This window comes from Cotesia glomerata, linkage group LG3 (genome assembly GCF_020080835.1).
Source record: "Cotesia glomerata isolate CgM1 linkage group LG3, MPM_Cglom_v2.3, whole genome shotgun sequence".
In the NCBI taxonomy this organism is placed as follows: Eukaryota; Metazoa; Arthropoda; class Insecta; order Hymenoptera; family Braconidae; genus Cotesia; species Cotesia glomerata.
The window spans coordinates 21,149,216-21,169,993 of record NC_058160.1 but is presented as its reverse complement, the minus strand read 5'-3'; the positions used below and the strand labels follow the sequence as shown (position 1 = coordinate 21,169,993).

At 29.4% G+C, this 20,778-nt stretch overlaps 1 protein-coding gene across 1 annotated transcript; it reads left to right on the top strand.

The window, feature by feature from the left end:
- Window positions 1-2,451: 2,451 nt before the first annotated feature.
- On the top strand, window positions 2,452-15,622 carry LOC123261255 (natterin-3-like). The gene is made up of 4 exons (XM_044722819.1): window positions 2,452-2,594; window positions 12,137-12,336; window positions 15,238-15,381; window positions 15,456-15,622. Exons 1-4 carry the CDS (start codon window positions 2,588-2,590, stop codon window positions 15,540-15,542), a joined length of 438 nt encoding a protein of 145 aa, XP_044578754.1. The 5' UTR covers window positions 2,452-2,587; the 3' UTR covers window positions 15,543-15,622.
- The last annotated feature ends 5,156 nt before the right edge of the window (window positions 15,623-20,778 follow it).

Sequence of the window (20,778 nt, the reverse complement as noted above, 5' to 3'; positions counted from 1 at the left end):
TCAAGTGGCGCCATAGTTTTCACGTGACAAATCAGAAAAGTTCGTTTGGCTTTGTACGGTTGTATCGTAGTGAATTTTAATAAAAATTCAATTAAATAAAAAAATACGTAAACTAGGCCACTGATATGAAATACGGACCCAGTTCGTCAAATTATTAAACTAATAAAAAAGGTCCGGTCTTGAAATATCAATTTGTTCGGGAGTAATCGTTGGTACATCCAAAGTGTGGTGACATCCGGTCGTCCACGTAAAATTTTTTTCAAAACGATTTTTTTTTTCAAAATAGCATCATGAAATGATTTTAGAAAGTAAAAGATGGTTTAATTTAAGTGTTTTTTCGGTGTACATCTACCTCTACCATTGTATAAGTATAATATGGTTGTGATAGAGGCATTTAAAGATCACAAAATTACTTGACCTTGACGAGTCGAGTATGAAGCACAACCTCACGCACTTCGCACTATGAGGCGTGCAAAAGTTCTTTTGTTTTTGTACATGTGTATCATAGTCAATTTTAATAAAAAGTTATCTAACAAAAAAAAATCTACGTATACTAGACTATTGATTAGAGTGTATCAAAAAAATTGAATATTTTTTTTTTTTTTCAACGAACATTGAGAAATCGTCAAAGTATCTCTAGAAAAAGATCCTCTGAAAATATGAGCTCTTAATATTAATATTTAGAGGTGGCGTCAAGTAATTTTTATCTCCCATTTAAATAACATAGAAAAATATTCTTTTAAAGTTTGGAATTCTGTTACGTGACAACGAGCTACTTTATAGATGAAACTAAACCTTTTTCTTATGGGCAATTAAATGCTCTACAAAAAAGGTCTGATTGAAATTTTGCGTAAGTCAAGCCGTTTCAAAGATATCGAGCCTCAAATTTTAGACTGTTAAAAATTACGGTTTATTTTCGTCTTAAACACAAGAAAATCAATTTATATGTATTAAAAACCCATTATTATTAACTTTAGAATAATAATATGCATATATTTAATAGAATGCTTGTCCAAAATTATTAATAATTTGACAAATGCTAATTTTTATTAATTATTAACGAAAAATATTTACTTATGGGTCATTTCATGTCAAATCAAACAATAGTTGAAAACAAACTCTTTCGATTTGGACAAATTTTGGTCAGAAGTTTTCTTTTATCATACAACGAAGTTCTGTAAAAGGAAAAAAAAAAATTTTTTTTCAAAAGATATGCAAATTCGAAATTTTCCAATTTTTCCAGTTTTTTAATTTTGATTTTGTAATATCTCGAATGCTATTATAGATACAGGAATAGACTTTCGTTTGTTTGATAGGGGACACTTGGGGCTATTGAAAAAGAAAAAAAAAAGAAGTTGAAACCAATTTATTATTTAATAATTCCTGGTCATGTATTTAATTTTTTAATGCTCAAAATTACAGTACAATGTATTTGCATACCTGAACCTCATTTAGAAAAACCTTTATTTTGAATTTAAAAATTCACATTTAAAAAAAAAAAAAAGTTCTAAAAATTTCAGGATCTTCTAAGACTAGTACAATGTATTATACAAAAAAAATTGAGCCAAAATTTTGGTGTCGATCGTCATTTTCGACGATGTTCAAAAATTCAAAATTTGACAAATTTGGCATTTTTCATGAAACCGTCGTGTACCTCTCTCCCCTGTATGATTCAATTTTTTGTTAAATCTTTTAGTTCAATTAAATTTGTTTTTAATTTATTTTACCACAAATTTATCATAATTTGAAAAAAAAAAAAAAAATTATTTTTCGTTACAATTTTTTTCTCGAGTGGTCCATTATGCCCCACATATCACATATTGGCCCAAAATATCATAAAAACATTATAGAGGTCATAACTTGAGAGAAATTGAAAAAAAAAGTTTTTACTTAATTTTTGAGGGGGGTCTTCGTGGCCCAGGTTCCCCTACGTTTACTCATATCATCGTGTAAGTGCAATATGGTTGTGATCGAGGCATTTGAAGAAGCATTAGCTTGACCTTGACGTGTCGAGAATAAAGCACTATCTCAATCGCCTCGCGTTGAGAGATGTGCAAAAAAATCCATAGACCCAAAAAATTAATCATGCATTTTAAGGTTGTTTTTCGATTGCATTTTGATTTAGTATTTTGATGGTAAATAATGATTTGACAATAGTATAAACCTTCTGACAATAGTAAATGCTCTCTGAGCACACTATACCATGGAGGAAGTACTTTTATCTGTTACCGAATATAAAATTTTGATATTGCTCAGAAGAATATAATATACATTTTATTTTTATAAACGATATAAATCATACGCCAGAATTTCAGAATAATTTAGTTCGATAAGGACTATAGCAGCGCCGCGATCGACAAATGTGCATATAAAAAAATCTTATTTCTCGGTCTGGTATTGAGATAAAATGAATGAACACCTATCATAGCTTGACAAGTGTATTTTTGTTTATATTTTAATATCACTATCTATCACGTCACCGTGGGCGTTCCATTTCATACAAATATATCTAGAGTTACTCGAACTGACAGTCTTTGAACGATTAGCGTTAACTAAAGTTACTTTTGTATACATAGTCTGCAGTAATATGCCAGGTGGGTTTAAATTAATAAATAATTTTTCATAAACAATTATAAAATATTGCATATTTTATTATCTGAATTATTAGTCTTATATAAATCGAAATTCACAAAATTTCTAACCCATTAGTATCCAATTAATCATTTGATAAAGATCATTTTTAAATAAATTGATTAGAGAACAATAGACCTTGTAAAATAAATCTTATTTATTTCAATAAAATAGAAAGATTATATTAAAATTGTGAAACGAAAAATAAAAAATAATAAAGTTTGAAAGTGTTGACAAAGTTGATATCAATTATAGCGGACAGTAAGAAAGAGATTCCAACTACTAACGAGTATTGTCAACTTTTTCTCTTAAAAACTATTGAAGCACCAAATCCCAATTATAATTATCATCTTTATTTTTTTTTTCTGTTTATTTTATTGTACTTGTTAACTATATATACCTGTAGATTATCGGAGTTGTCAATGTCATTGAGATATAGAGAATTATAAAAATATTTTTCATTATCTAAGCACTTGATAAATTGATTAAGTTTGCAGCAAGCGAGAGAAATAAAAATATTTTTATCTTTAGATTATTTGTTCAAACAAGATGATAGAAAAATGGGGGAAAATAATAGTGCAATAAATAGAAAATAAATTTATGGAAAAAATAGCACAAATTATCGGGTAAACACAATAAAGGCTTATTTTTTAAATAAACATGTAGGAATAATAATAGTCGTTGAAGTTGAATCCGACTTACAGACAGAAGAGAAATGCGTTAAGAGTGAGATAAGAGGCTTATCGATGAAAACGAGTAACGGATATCGGAAAACGATAAACGACGTCATATTCTGTTGCCAGAAATATATATACCATAGCAATTTTGTTGCGCTTGCAGCCACATGCGCCTTGTGTTCAAGTACATTGCACTCTCATTTATATATCCATATACATTTTTTATTCATACTTATCTATGTACACATAGATTTGAGCGGCTGAGTCTGAAAGTATACGTGAGAGCAGCATATGCAGCACGATTCCACCGTTCTTATTTTGAAAACAACTTAAACTATACTTAGAAACTCTCGTTAAACTATTAAAGAGTTCCAATTATAATCTCTTTTAACAAAACTAGCATTAGCTCTTTTGAGAATTTCAACATTAACTCAAGATTCAACTCGCAAACAAAAATATTAATCGTTGTTTCCATTACACTGAGAAAAAACTAATATATAATTAAAGAAAGAGATCCATTTAGGAAAAGTTTTACCATCTTGCTTCAAGATTTAGTATTCTTGATTTATAAAATCATGAATAAAGATAGCTGTGTGTACGATCGATAACTTTTATCGCTTTATTCACAGTATACACTAAAAAAAAAAAAAAAAAAAAAAAAAAAATTAACTTAATTCTAGACGAAAATTTTTGTACCTCATTTCAAAAAGTTTCAGTGTCTTGATTAAAGATGAAAAACTCTTGGACTGAAAAACTTTTCTTGAGTTAAGTAAATTTTACTTGATTCAAGAATTTTTCGTTTTGATTCAAGTTAAGTTTTTTTCGAGGTATTATCTTCAATCGATGGAATCAACTTGTTCAATCGTAAACAATAATAATTACGGTTTATTTGGATAATTTTAGAATCTTATTTGAAATATTAATCCTTTGTTAAAAATGTTATCAGCTTGAAAACGATTTATATTTTGTTACTCAATCCCTTTATTGACAAAATGGTAGTATCTTCATCTTTGTTCTTTTATAGACAATTCTGCTTTCTATTTTAGTGAAAAGCGTTTTTTTTTTAAATCTCAACTTCCCTATGAATAAAACATTCCCTATCAATTCACCTTAAGCCAAAAAATAGGATCTCTAATTAAAAAACAAAATTTTTGATTTAACCAATTCCGAAAAGTATGTAAGACTTCTTTTTATAAAGATAGAACTGATTCACCAGTGAAATTTCACTGCTTCATTTTAAGAGAGTTCAACAAGCTGATATTATTTTAAATCAACGTTACCACGTGGGATATTCCAAAGAGAAGAAATTGTTGGGAAAAGTACCCGAGTCGAAACCTCCAACGTCATTCCAACGTTTCCAACGTCTCAAACGCGATTCCAACGTTTCCAACGTATACAACGTTATTCCAACGTTTCCAACGTCTCGAACGTGATTCCAACGTCTCCAACGTAACAAGCGTTAATTCAATGTTTTGAACTTTACAAATAAATAAAAATATATGTAGACATGAAAGACAAAAAATTTATATAATGTATAGTGATCATTCCATGCCAAATCGACCACCTTTAAGCCCGATTCCTTAATTCAATGTTTAATTCCGTTAATTCAATGTTTTGAACTTTACAAATAAATAAAAATATATGTAGACATGAAAGACAAAAAATTTATATAATGTATAGTGATCATTCCACGCCAAATCGATCACCTTTAAACCCGATCCCTTCCAAATTTTTTCAAAGTGGGATTCCTTCATTTGATATTTTTAACTTTCCACTAAGAAAATTGAAAATTGTGTGTGTGTGTAAAAGCATCTCATAATTTTTGAATGATTCGAACCAAATTAGCGGCGTTTTTAAAGAATTTCACCGAATTTGGATTTTCTGTGAATTAGAACTAATTCCGACCAGTAGGTTTTGAGAAATCTCAAAAATAAAAATTTCACGGAGTGTCAAATAAATTACAAAAAGATTTACTTTGTAGTTATTAGTTATTTAATAATTAAATAACCATTTAATGTATGGCGAAATAGTTATTTAATAGTAATTAAAAATAAAAATTATATATTAATTTTTATTTTAAGAAAGTTGCAGAGCAGAGTAAATAGAAAAAAATAGTTTTAAACTATTCGTATTTTAGTTTAGATAATACTAGCTGTTACTCGCCCGCTCTGATGGGCGGTTTATAGAATTGCATTTTTAGATCTAGACTTGAAATTTAATTAGAGTATTGTTTTGACTTGCACAGATTCCCAATTCTATTATCGAATTGACATGTCCTTTTATCCATGTAATTATTCTGGCTAATATTCATTGTAACTTTCAATGTGCAATCAATATAACATTTCCGTGTCTTTTTTACAAAAATGAATAATAATTGATATGAAAATAAAAATTTTTCTCCCCTCCGGGCGGAAAGCGTCAATTTTCCGCCCGCTGCGCTAAACGAAAATGCCGCTTTCCGCCTCCGTCGAGGAGAAAAATAGTATTCTCACCACGGGCAGGAAATAAGAAAGCCTCAGATCACATGTTTGTCGACCTCGGCTTCGCCTCGGTCAACAATTACATGTAATCTGAGACATTTCTTATTTTCCTGCCCTAGGTAAGAAATAGTATATTACACACCTGTGGCAAGAAAATGAGAAATGTCTCAGAACACATATATGTTGCCCGAGGCGAAGCCGAGGTCGACATGTATGTGGTCTGAGATATTTATTATTTTCCTGCCATAGGTTTGTATACTATTTTTTTATCCGACGAAGGCGGAAAGCGGCAACTTAGTTTAGCGCAGCGGGACGAAAGTTGCCACTTTCCGCCCGGAGGGCAAAAACTACTATTTCTTACTACGCCGGTCGAAAGTACGGGGTTCCCGCTGCGATTTCACGGCAGAAAGCCTCAGTTTTACGCCGTGATCGTCGCGCATGCACCCTACGACGGGGAGCCGAAATAATGTATTCATGCACTGACAACGAGACACGAGGCGGCAGAAAGTCCGAAAGTCGGTAGTCGCGCTCACTCTATTACTTATGTTTATAAGCCTAACCTTACTTGTGATTGTTATGAATGTATCTGTCTTGTTATGTGTCGATGATTTTAGGTTGAAACTAAGTTACTTAAAGAAAATAAATATTTATTTTAATGAAATGAGACTTATTAAATATTTAAATTACAAAAAAAACGAAAAATATTTTTTATTCTGATAGATATTTTCAAATAAATAAATTCATTATTGAACAAATAATAATCTGAAAAAATACACAGATTTTTTTCTTAATTTTTTTTTTATATGCATTTTACGATTATTATTTCATTTTTCTATTTTTTTTTATTTTTAAATTAGAGTTAATTTATAACATATTTATAATTTCAAATTTATTCAATTAAATTAAGATCTTTTCTCAAACGAAAGTAGTAATATGATAGATTATAAATTAATATCTTTATTGACAGGTGTATTTGATGCCTGCGCCCCCGACCAGCAGCACTCGCTTTGCTCGTGCCGCAAATGTCGGGGGCAGGCATCAATTTTTTTCAACGCAATTTTTTGCGTACTTTCGACCGGATAGCAAGAAAACTAGTCTACACTACGAGGGTAGAAATTTGAGAGCCCTGAACTGCGTGCCATGATGCCCTCGGCTTCGCCTCGGGCACATGCTGCACAGTGCAGAAATCTCAACTTTCTGCCCTTGTAGTGTAATAAACTATTTCAATTTAAAAAATAATTATCAATCATTTTATTTCTGAATTTGCAAAAATAATAAATAAAAAGAGAGTTAAAAACTAGATTCAATATTGAATAATTAATAAAAACACTTAAATAGGTTACATGACATTTTTACACGATTGTTTAACATAAATACAAAATAAATAATTAGATATAAATACAGAATAAATATATAAATATATATAATCAAATAATTATTTATTGGAAGCTACATCATGGATTGATTTATGATCTAATCTCTTTGTTAAAAAATTACACTCATACAATCAACAATTTTAAATAGAATACAACACTTTGAAAAAGTCAAATTAGCTGCCTAGAATCTCAAAACGTAAAGATCTGATGATATATCATCAGTTATAACTCAATTTTCGAAAAACAGGGTGAAACCCATAACTTCCCGATTTTTTTAAATTTTCAATTTTATTAGTGAAAAGTTAAAAACATTAAATGAAGGAATCCCACTTTGAAAAAATTTGGAAGGGATCTGGTTCAAAGGTGGTCGATTTGGCGTGGAATGATCACTATACATTATATAAATTTTTTGTCTTTCATGTCTACATATATTTTCATTTATTTGCAAAGTTCAAAACATTGAATTAACGCTTGTTACGTTGGAAACGTTGGAATCACGTTCGAGACGTTGGAAACGTTGGAATAACGTTGGAGACGTTGGAAACGTTGGAACCGCGTTTGAGACGTTGGAAACGTTGGAATAACGTTGGAATAACGTTGGAAATTTTGACTCGGGTACATACATGTATTTTATTTTAAAACAATAAAAGGATTCGTAAGATCAAAATTCTTCCTGAAGAATATTTTATTCATCTCAGAGTTCGTATACATCGTAAAATCGTATACATCGTGCAATCCCAGCTAGGCGCTAAAAGAGTGAAACAGTTTTATTAAGAACCTTCTTCAACCTAACTCGTCTGAAAACGGACTTAAGAAGACGTAGTCCAGGAGGAATCGGCGCATGAATACCGAAAACTATTCCACCTCAATTTTTTTATGCGATCCTCTTCAAATTGCCCTACTGATGATATAAATGCATGTTGCCATGGGGCAACCCGGTGCCATATTCTTTAAACCGAAATTGTTTAAACAATTGCAAGGAATTGTTATTTTTCAACCGAATAAATTTTTTTATATTCTTTATTGAAATACCAATAAAAAAGGTCCTATGACTTTTCATGATAAAGTTAATATTTTCAAAGATATGAATTTTTAAAGGTTCGAAAAATCTCAAATTTGGGTACTTTCGACCCATGAAAAAAATATTAAAAAAAAAAAATAATGTATAAGTAATATTTTTTTTTAATTCTCTATACAATAGTTAATAATATTGTTAATAGAGATTTAAAAAAATTTCATTGTTTATATCTGTTTTTTAATTGTTAATTTCGCGCGCTCACAAGTATGCGTCGCTTACCTTTAAGTATCGCTGTCTCTGTCTGACTCATGCGTTACATCGGCCTCTCTGTGTCTTGAATCATTATTTATCATTTATCTTAAAAACTATCAACTTTATCAAGATTGTTAAGGAGAGCAATGTTATTAATAATTAAATTTTCTACAATTTGTTTTTAATAAATTTTTTTCTGAAATCAATTTTTCAAAAGTTATGTTATTTAAGCAGAAATCGGAACATGTAATTAATAGTATATTTTATTAGTTTATATTACTTTTTTGTTATTATCACAGCAATTTAAAAAAAAAGCTTTAGAAATGATAAAAATCAAAGAAAATCGTGATGCTTTAGTCCCTCTTGGCAATGGCTTAGAATTAAGTGGTAAGGGGTTGAAAGGTTTAGAAACCTTGTATTTTAATATTTTAGATAAAAAAGGTAGCACCGCGGATGAAGCTATTAGACAAATAATTTTTCCTCGTTGCTTTGGCACTAATATTAATCTATCTAAAATTCTGTGCACATCAGATGCCTTGCAATTGCATGCACTTAGAGCTTCTGCTCAAACATACATTTGGAAAAATGCATTGAATCCCCAAGATAAAAAATTAGATTTTTCGAATTTCGGCTACAAATTAAAGAATGGTACTTTGCTACCTTTATTTATGAACAAAAGCCCATTTAGTTGCATACTTCTATGTGATTGTGATTCAGAAGACTGCGGCTGCCCAATTTAATAACGTTACCAGAGTGAAACGGGGTTTAGTATCAATGCAGTTCCTTATTTCTTAAAACCTATTTCATTCTGTTTCACCCTGACTTAGACTATCCCAGGTTAAAATGGGTTCTAAGCGAAAAAAAATTTCGACTCGGGTTGTAATTTGTAGATATAGGCTTGAATTTCCTTCGCTAGAAATATTTCAAGACAAGAGTAAAATTTTGAAGCTTTTTTTTATAAATCAAAAAGTTTTCCTTCGTTATATATATATGATCAAGTGATTAAAAGCAGTTCGATAGCTTCATTCTGATTCTGATTCTACATAATAGAAAAAAAATAAACGTTTTAATTACTTCTGAGCTTTTTCAACGCTCAACCGGTAATTGATTTATGTCATTGACTGACTTTTTTACAGCCGCGCTGGAAAAAGTAGAAAAATATAAAATGAAATTGTTCTACTGGGAAAGTAAATTAAAATACAATTAACTAAGTAACCTTTTACAGTTGATGAGTAATTGTTAAATTGAAGTCTTTATCGATTATTTAGTTCTTTGAAAAGTTTATCTCGTGGATGGTTATCATCAGTTTATATCCAATTATGTGACCACTAGCTTACGAATTAATTAGTGAGTTCGTAATTAAGTAATCGTGTTTGTGTCTTATTTTCGATGATTAATCTTGTAAAATTAATCGTAATTTTAATTCGATTTTCCAGATGAGAAAATAGTAATTTATGTCATGTAGCCGCAAAGTGGCGATTTTCTGACAACGACTATGTTGCGATATGAGCTTAAGATTTGTGGCGGGAATATACAAAAACGGGCGCAATTTTAACGTCCAAGGCGAAGCCGAGGACGGAAATTGACACTCGTTTTCATACATTCGCGTCACAAACTTTAAAACAAAAATCGTAAAATCGTCGTTGTCAAAATCACCACTTAGTGGCCAAATGACATACAACATTTTTTGTTATTATCGCTCCATAAGTTTAACTTTTGAGGGATAGGAGGCAAATAATGACATATTCAAATTTTATGAAGTTTCCCAAGGGCAAAAAAATTTAATTTAATTTTAATTATCTTTTTATTAATATTTATTTATGCCGTGGTTGTTATCTTATTAACATTAGATTCGCTTCGTGATAAACTGCCAGCAGAGAAATAATTAGCGCCACTCAATAGTAACTAAGTTGCGGCCTAGGCCGCGGAAAAAACACGGTATGGTAGAGTCTCTAAAAATGAGTATCTTTTCGGACGCCACCCAGCGCTCAAAAGTTGAACTTTTGGAGCGAGTATAACAAAAAAGTAAATTTATTCTGTTAAAATTATATACTGGATTTAATCTTTAATTGGTCACGTTATAAAATATTTTCTTACTAAAACACTGCATACTATATGAAGTTTTTACCACGTAAGTGAGACACGTTAAAAACGTGACTAAGCGAAGGCTAAATTTAGCTCGTATAGATTATTGTTTTTTTTTTTTCTTCAAATCAACTTAACTCACTAAAAACCCAATTGATAATATTTTAAAGTATGATTTTTTAGATAAGATAAAATATCGAACTTTTATAAACTTAATTAACTTTAATTGAAATTGTTATTACTTATTAAACTTATACTACCGTAGATTTCAAATTTCGTAATCAATATTTTACTTTTAATTAACTAAGACAAAATAATTTTAAGGACATCATGTTTGATTCCAAATATAGTTCCGTGAAAAAATTTTCTGATATGTCTATATCAGGACATATATGACTTGATGTGCTAATTTGCTCATTTTTGCATATTTATATTTTTTCGACCAAAGGTAGTACAATCTAAAAAATTTCAGAAAACTAGAAACTAGCGGTGGAAAATTCCATTTTGAATAGATATTATTAATGATATTTTGGAATCTAAACAAGCAACAAGATTCTAAATAGAGCAACTAATTAGCAACAAATTTAGTACCACAAATTGATTTTGTTGCTTGAACAATGAGTCAATGCATAATAGACAAGCCCCTGCTAGCTCGATAAACTTAAAATTTTAATCTAAAAATCGTTTTCTAAATATGAAATTATACATAACTAAATTATTCTTTTATTTACTCATTCTATAAATTAATGTCAGTTTGATTTAAACAGGTTTAGCAAACTAATAAAATTTAATAGAAAATTGCATAAAAAAATCATTGAAGTAACAGTTTTTAATAAACGTCAAATACGCAAAAGATATACCAAAGGGATCAATAACCATACAGTAACTCTTAACGAGATTATCAATTCTGCTTCTTGGGCCGTTACATTCGTAACTTTTAGCAGACTGAACTGTATTGTGCAACTTCTAAGCAATCTGATATCACTATATGACTGTCTAGAGTTTCAATGATACCAAATTTTACTTTAAAATTCCATATTATCATCTAAATATTTACGCGACAAAAATGATAAAAAAAAAAAAAAAAGTTTATCCATTGTAGGTTCGAATAAATTTTTTCCCTGGGGACTTCCTTCTCCCTGCGCTTTCATATTTAATAGAATTCGTATCATTATATTTATATCTATCTATTAACATAACTGATAATTAGACGTATAATTAAATGGATAGAGATAACGATAGGTATTTACATGGGTACATGGGACTGTAGTGGATTCTCTGAAAATACAATGACTAGTAAATGACCAGTGAAATAGAAGTTTTGGTGGATATTGGATGACGCAATGCACTTGATAGACATAGAGAGTAGTAAACTGAATTCTATCAAGCGCAAAACCCACCATTGCCACCACTACCACCAAGGGGGTGTAATCAGCGAGCAAATCTGTTGCATGGTATCATACACCACAATTGCTTCCACAATCGTGCCCACGTCTGTGAATCCCTGAAGTATACCACAATACCAGAGTGAATCAATGGTGGTTTCCCTATTCTCTTATTCACTCTCTCTCTCTCCCTCTCTCTTGGTCTTACTCTTGTTCTGTTTCTCCACCAAAGGATACAAGTGGGTGAGATATTCTGGAGCAAGGTATTGGACTCCCGGAATGATTACCATTGGCCGTGATTTGGATGGTGCTCATCTTGTTGTTGGCCGAGCGCATCATCATGGCGATTTGCTACCGGCTAAAGCTAAACCTGAACATGGTGTTGCATATGTTGCTCATGGCGGGGCTGAACACATAAAACACGACTTTGAAGTATGTATTTTTTTTTTATTTTTATTTTTAATGATTTATTATATTTATAAAAAATATTATAATCGTTAATAATTGATAATTGTCATTAAATTGTTAGTAAACATAATTTTTTTTTAATTTCAAAGTTTAGAAAATTTATCAAATATCGTATGTAAGTAAGCTGTATTACTGAAGTTCAAAAAAATACTTTTTACGAAAATGGAGTTTTTTTTTTTCAAATATTGTCAGTATAATTACAGTTTTTAATTCTAATTGTGTTCTATATTTAAAAAAAAATTATCTCAATTGAAAGTACAGCTAATTAGTTACAACGAAACAATGATTAACTCCCACAGATTTATATTTCAAGACAAAAAAAAAGGATGAGTATAATTGTTTGCTTCGTTCACACTTTTTTTTTTACAACAAAAATTATTAAAAAATTAAATAAAATTTTTTTAGACTTAATTTGAATTATATTAGATAAAAATTTGCATTAAAAAACGTTCTTGTTATTAATATTGTAGTTAAATGTAAAAAAATTAATTTATATTATTAAATAATTTGTAGTTTCATTTGAGGATGACATGGGTGCTCATGTCGAAACGTCGTGGTATTGAATTAATAAAATTTTAAATATTTCTAAAAATTTGGATCGGGGAAGTTGGCTTGGACTTAATCAACCTTTTTAATTAGTGAAATCACCGATCTTAGAAATATATGCAAAATAATAGATTATAAGGTTAAGCCAAAGCGTATTTACTCTTAATATACACCACCCAAGACTTGAAGCAGTCGTGAACTCGTTAAAGTAGTTCCAATTATCACAGTATCGAGTAAGTCAATAAATATTAGTATTGTATGAACCGTGAAACAGTTGATTGAGAATTACTATAAATGTCTGAGCAAATTATGAACATTCTGAAAGTAAGTGATCGTCCTTTTTCTCAACTTAGAAATTACCGACTTGATAGACGAAATAAGTCAATATTAATCATAAATCATGAGTAATATCTGACTAACATTTAAGATACATAATAATTTATCTAAATCAATAGATCATTCTCGATAGAGCCATGTAATTTTCTTAGTATAACCTTTTATTGATCTTTAATAAATATTTTAATTAATATAACAATCAAAAAGAGGAGATGATTTAAGATAAACTATTCTTACTAATAATATTTATCGAAAGTGAAGAGTCCATATCAGTAGAGTGATTACGTCATTTCATTACGTTCAATGTATCAAGGAATAATATAGGTAACAAAGTTGATAGTATAGCTGATGTGTAAAAATTTCGATTAAATAAAACATCGAGTATCTTTTATTTAGAAAAAATCATTGCTCGCTAATTGGTATTTGATATTTTTAAGACTATTGTCAATTTAAAAAAATTGAATTAATAAATTAAGGCCGTAAAGGGGGGGGGGAGGCAATATGGTTTACTTACGGAAGTGCTTAATTTCCGGAAATGCTTAAGCATTAAAAAAACGATGGTGCAAATTTTATTGAAACCAATAATATAATATTTTTAGAGCTTATTTTTCAGAGTCAAGCTATTAAATTATTTAAATATGGTTTACAATATTTAGTTCGTAAATAAATAAATATTTTAAATTATTTAAAAAAAAAATTATACGTCACCTTGAAATTATAATTATACGAATGTTTTTCTAAAATTTTTTCAATTGTAAATAAATTAATAAATAGTTAGGCTCTTAGAAACAAGAAACTGATTATTTTCAAGTATAAATATTTTTATTGAACTTTTTAAATTTAGCTATAAAGTGCTATCGGTTATGAAGCTACAATTCGATTTTCATTAATAGAAATCTTTATAATTCTCGAAGTAATTAATATTTGATATTAAAATTAATATTCTCATCACATTATTTCTGATTTTAATGGAAATTTATATCTGTTTGAGTTATTTGACGTTAAAAACTTATTGAAGTTAAGAAACGGACAAAATATATAATGCGTTGAAAAAAATAAGAAACTATATCATGTGTTAAGCCTGACTTTAAGATTACTCCAGAAAAATAAAAAAAAAATTGAAATTAATTTATTATTTAATATTTCCACGTCATGCATTTAATTTTTTAATGCTCAAAATTACAATACTATGTACCTTCATAACTTTACCTTATTGAAAATTTCAAAAAACAAGAAAAATTTTTTTTTTGAAATTCAAAAATTCATGTTTAAAAAAAACACACAGTTCTAAAAATTTCACGGTCTTTTAAGATCAGTACAAGGTACTATACAAAAAAAAAATTGAGCCCAAATTTTAATGTCAATCGACATTTTTAACGTTTTTCAAAAATTTAAAATTTGGCATTTTTCAAAATTTTTTTTCAAAATATTTTTTTTTTCAATAGCCCCAAGTGTCCCCTTTCAAACAAACGAAAGGCCATTCCCGTATCTATAATAGTGTTCGAGATATTCCAAAAACAAAATTGAAGAACTGAAAAAATAGCGAAATTTTGAATTTGCATATCTTTTGAATAAAATATTTTAATTTTTTTTCCTTTGGCAGAAGTTCGTTATATGATAAAAGAAAATTTCTGACCAAAATTTATCCCAATCAAAAGGGGTCAATTCCAACTGTAGGTCAATTTGACATGGAATGACCCAACTATATTTTACTATTAAGTCGCAATAACAGTAGTAATCCTGTGGCTGCAACATGGCTGCTTCCTGTTGCAGCTACAGGAAAATCCTGTTGCTGTAACAGGATTTTTTCCTGTTGCAGCAACAGTTGATTTTTTTCCGTGTACCCTTTTGAAAATCACCTCCTCAAATGTCCTAATTCAAGGCCGCACATTTATCTTGTAAAGCAAACACTGTTAATTATCGTAGTTTCTCCCATTACCGTTCATTATTGTGATTAATCACAATTTACAAATATATTTTTAGATCTTAATGCCAGCAGAGTTTCATTGGATACCATCAAGACATGGTCAAGTACCACCTGGAGCTGTAGAGGGCGGCAGAACTAGTAATGGAGAAGTATTATTTGTCGGTCGCGCTCATCATAATGGAACTCCTTGTGTAGGGAAGGTAAATATTTGAAGCATAAATAATTCATTGATTGATTAAGAAAACGTTATTTTTTTCTATTTTTAATTTGATAGATTCATCCTAGTCATGGAAGTCTTTACATTCCCTACAACGGCGAGGAAATTCCTTATAAAGAGTACGAAGTATTGGTTCAACACTAATTTTACAAAATTATTTAAGATGTGTTCTTTGAATGCTAACGAAACCTTAGATGAAAAAATAAAGTTTTATAAAAAGTGAATAGAGAAAAAAAAGTTACATAAAATGAATAAAATTCAATTAATTCATAGCTCTATTTCCGAGGATAATAAAATAAAACAATTTTAATAGAATTCATTAGTCATAATGAAGAAAATCGATTAGTATGCAGAAAAACCCAATTTATTAGAAGTTTGTGGTGCGAATAAAGGGGGGCTGAGTGTGCGAATAAACTCAAAGCCTCCAGGGCTTCGTATTAAAGCACAAGTTTACCGCTGTACATACATCGATAATACATACACATACATGTATGATACACATTGCGTTTTCAACTACTGTTACTCCTACTGCTACTGTTACATCTACGGCTCAGAGCTCCTATCCCTCTTTGTGCTCTGATATAATGACAGGATTGTTCACGGTTTAAGACTCTATTTTCGAACACGATTGCACAATAAGCTCTTTCGCCGATGTTACTTTGTATTGAGCCTGGTTTAAAATAACGCTCTAGATAATTTACGCTCTCCCATTGCGATTATTTTATTCCACACTTAAGTATGCTACATATCCAAAAAGTCTTCTCAGATTGCTTATTTACTGTACACACTAAGGTTTAGAATTACAAACAAGTCTTCGTGTTGGGGTAAATAAAGAAAAATTTGATAAATCTAAAATTGCATGTCTTATACACTCATTTAATTATTAAAATGGTATCGTTGAATCGTCCGGTGGAAAAATTTTTTGATGTGGCCTGATAGATCTATATATAGAATTATATGAAAATTTTGCCGTAGTAGGCCATATATGAGCATACCCGGTCCGGTATGACTTGATAAACTCATATCGGATTTGATATAGTCATCTGTGATGATATATAATTTTTTGATCCATAAGATAGTGTTGAATATCTCAGACTAAATCAATAATTGTTTTATTCTTATGTATGGCTTTATATGACCAGATCATGACATATTTTATCATATCAGGCCATATCTTTATTGCAAATTTTATTATTTTTTTTTATTATGATTTTATTTTAAAACTAAATGGGTAATTTTTGTGATTTTAATTTATTTTAATAGTTGAATACCTTCAAAAAAGGTTGAAAAAATTATTTACACACTCTTAACTCTGCAAAGAGTCTATCTCTCACAAACTCAAATTTTTATAATTATTCTAGTGGATATTTAAGCTGTAATATAAAAATTAGATTTGGTGAGACTTCATGCTTATACCAGCCTAAGACTGACAAAAACTTCAGAGATTCAATGATTAAGGTTTTTACCCAATATTCAAGCATATAAACATATAAAAGTAATGAATGATCGCAACATACAAGATATTTTCGAATGTTCTCTGTACCAAAAACTTACTTTTTCATTAAGGTTTCGGCGGGTAATAAGGCCTAGCTAAGGAAGATTTTGAAAAAAATCGAAAATATTGCATTCGATAATTGAAATGTATCATTCATTTTTATATTTATACATTAGCCATAAAATATAACGGAGTAATGGTAATTTTCATCATAAACAAACACAAAATTGAATTTTTTCAAAAACCTTGCGAATAGGCCTTATTTTACTACGGTAGGGTAACAAGGCCTGCGGGTTAAACATACTGGAAATAATTATACTATACTTAATAAAATTGGTATTAAAGATCAATCATCACTTAAATTTAGCAACAACACTTTTTAAGATGTTGATAAAAGTTAGAAAAATGATTTTAAATTATTAAATATAAAATTATAATGTTTACCATTTACTCAAACCGTTTTTTAGGAATTCTTCTGCACTACTTTAGCATATGACGGATGATGAAATATAGAAGACAGGGAACGTTGTATCGGGACTCTATAAACTTGTAGCGACATTTCTATGCTAGACGCTTCTACTAGAGAATTCTTTAACGGAAGCGGTTATTTTAAATATCATTTCTATCACTTAGGCCTTATTACCCGCGGGTACCTTATACGAAATGTTATTTTCATGTTCAGTTCGATTATACTACTGTCGCCATCTTTTGGAATTCTTGAGGAAATACAATCAATAACGAAAAATATAATTTACTGAGTTAATATTAATTTGCATTATTACATATATCCTTATCTATACATTAGAACGTATATCACTAAGAAATTAAAATATTTGCTCGAAAAGTAGAAATTGTAATGAAAATACTTGCCGAATTATGTTATTCATAATTAAATAAAAAATTACTAAATTGTGTCTTTCAAATCAAAAACAAATTATTGATTATTTGTTAAATTAATGGTGCTTATTTATTTCATGTCACAGATGAACAAATAATTTTTACAAAAAACCAACGAGCATATTTATTACACTTTTATTTCACATGGATACAACTATGACAAAAATATATCTACAATACAGATCCATAGCCAAAAATTTTTAATCAATTTAAAATTTTTTTATCAAGCATATTTATGTCATAAATATTTTCAATACTTTTTATTAAATGACATTTTATATTATAATTATAAAAAATTTTTCTGTCGTCTCCGGGGCGTCACACTAACTTACAGGCGACAAAAAAATTTGTCAAAACGTAAAAATATGAATAAAACATCGTTTTTTATCAAAATAAATTATTAAAAAAAGTAACAGTGTGCCCCTTTCTGATAATAGAGAAACACCCTGAACGAGAAAGCGTTGGTGGGCACGTGACCGTTGGCACATTACTCTCATAGCTGGCACGTGTCTTCAGTAGGTTCTATTGTTACTAGCCGAATGGTTCAGGGTCGCGGTGTTTAATATGTTCGATCGGTAAGAGTATATATGTAATGTGATGAGTATGAGAGAGGGGTTTATGGCAGAGGGATGAAATGAACATTTGGTTTAAGTTGGTGGAGCTAGCCGAGCATGTATAGTACACATATATCCGTGAATGATTCTCTTTTGATCAATTTCTTTGGCACACGCATTTTGTATACGACCATCACACATACATCCATACGCACATGGATATAAGGGTAAAGTATATTTTGTGAGCGTATGATGAGAGGGGCGAAAATTCGATGAAAGAAAATAGCAACAGCTGCTTGGCACGAGCCATTGTCCAGGATGTATTGTGAACAATAACTTGTGTAGCTCGTCGCCATAGAATATCATTTTTTGCTTATATAATTTGCACTATTTTTTTCCTCTCTGATGAATTGAATGCAGTGTTTGGTACAGTAGATAAGCCTTTATGCATATGTGTGTGTGAGTGTGTGTGTGTGTGTGTGTGTGTGTGTATGCGTTGACAATCAGATAAAATTCTTCGTTTATTAAATTAAAAACTGTTGACTCTAAATAGATACTTGTTTTGTTATAATTATCGACTGTTCTAGTTGCGAAATTGGTAGACTTGTCCTGGCTCAGTTGAAACATATTTATGCTTGATGCGAGCTCTCGGACAGAATTGTTGAGATTAGACACTAATTAATGATGCCTTCAGCCGTCACCGTGACATTGTTAATAATCAGCTAGATGATTGTCAAGTGGAGTGTATTCATCAACGATAGGGGTTGATTTTAAAACACATTTTTCAGTAACCAGAATATTTTTGGGGCTGGATCTACATATGTAAATAAATTTACATATTTTTTGTGGAATACATTTTTAAATGGAGATGAAGGCTTAACAACACTAAAAAATTAACGAAAATTTGAGATTTTTTATTTTGCCAAGGATTTATGGTATTGTTGTATATTTCTTTTGTATTTAATGAAGTCACAAAAACTTAGTAAAGAAATAACATGAAATCACAATACAAAAAATTTAATGAATCCGATTGGTTCATTCTAATGAATTTATATACTTATAACTTAACAATCACCTACACACTGATAGAAGAATTTGTTCATACTTAATAGATGATTTATTAACAGTTTGAATAAATGATTTTTGAACAAAGGACGCTTTTATAAATATTTATTAAATTCAAATTTTTAATAGTTAATAGTTAGAAATATTTATTAACAGTTAATGAATATTTTCTTAGAACTTTGAGAATGAAAATGTCAATAAAAATTCTACTTTGACACTTTTATAACTTCATAACTTTGATAGTATATTAGGTAATAAAATCCAATTAAATCAGGTGTACTAACAGTTTCCTAATAAAAAAATAGAAGAAATAAAATGAATAATAAAATATGGTTGCAATAAACTACAGAAATTTGTTTTGCAGTGAAAATTATGAGAGTATCGCATAATTATCTAAATACAAGGAGAAAAAAATAATGCTACTGGAGCTATTTATACTAGTAGCTACTCGTAGATCGCTACTACAGCAAAATGTATTCCTACAGTAGCAATACTGTGTGGCTCTGGTAGCAATATTTTAGATTGCTGGGAGAGCTTTACTACTTTTTCCAACGGCGCCCTCTAACATAACCACATACACAAATACCAATAGCGAATAATTCAATAATAAAATTTGTACATGATGATTCCTAAATTATTTATAAGAAAACTATTGAAAATTAAATTTATCAACTAAATAATTTCAAATTTTTTTTGTTAATTTTTATTAAATAAATAAATTAAATTAAAGAATATAAAAAGGTCGATAAAAAATTAGGATAATTATCCCGAACGATTATTATAAATTATAATTCGAATGAAAATGTGATTCTATATTATTTATCAATAATAAGTATAATTATAGCAGAAGTTCGACAACTTCATATTTTTCTAATCGATTTTAGTACAATAATTATTTGGTGAAATTACAATAATAAGTTGTAAAATTTCGTAAATGAATAGTAAATTTTCTTCTAAAATATTTGACTATTATAAGGAATGAAAGTATATAGTCCAGCTTTACAATAGTTGTATCGTAAATTTTCACAGAAATTTTTTCCGTACACAATTTATGCTTGAATTTTTATAATGTATATAAAACGTGTAGCTAAGAAATTCGTACGGCTCGACTCGAATAATTATTTAATAAAATAAAAATTTTCGTTAAAAATTGAATCAACAATATCCCATACGGATGCGGCCAATATACGTTTTGTTCAAACAAATATTCATTTAATTCAATAAAATTTTTACATTGTATATAGTGGGGTCACTAGAGTGGTCCAAAAAAAAAAAGTTTTTTGCCTATCATCTTAAAAGCTTTTCTAAGGTATAAAAAAAATTTCCTTCAAAGTGCAGCTTGATATCTCAATTCTTCATGAAGCTCAAT

Bases quoted from the DNA above. Each gene is read 5' to 3' on its own strand.
- LOC123261255 (XM_044722819.1), top strand. The intron at 12,337-15,237 runs GTATGTATTTTT...ATATATTTTTAG, and splicing joins ACATAAAACACGACTTTGAA to ATCTTAATGCCAGCAGAGTT. The intron at 15,382-15,455 runs GTAAATATTTGA...TTAATTTGATAG, and splicing joins GAACTCCTTGTGTAGGGAAG to ATTCATCCTAGTCATGGAAG.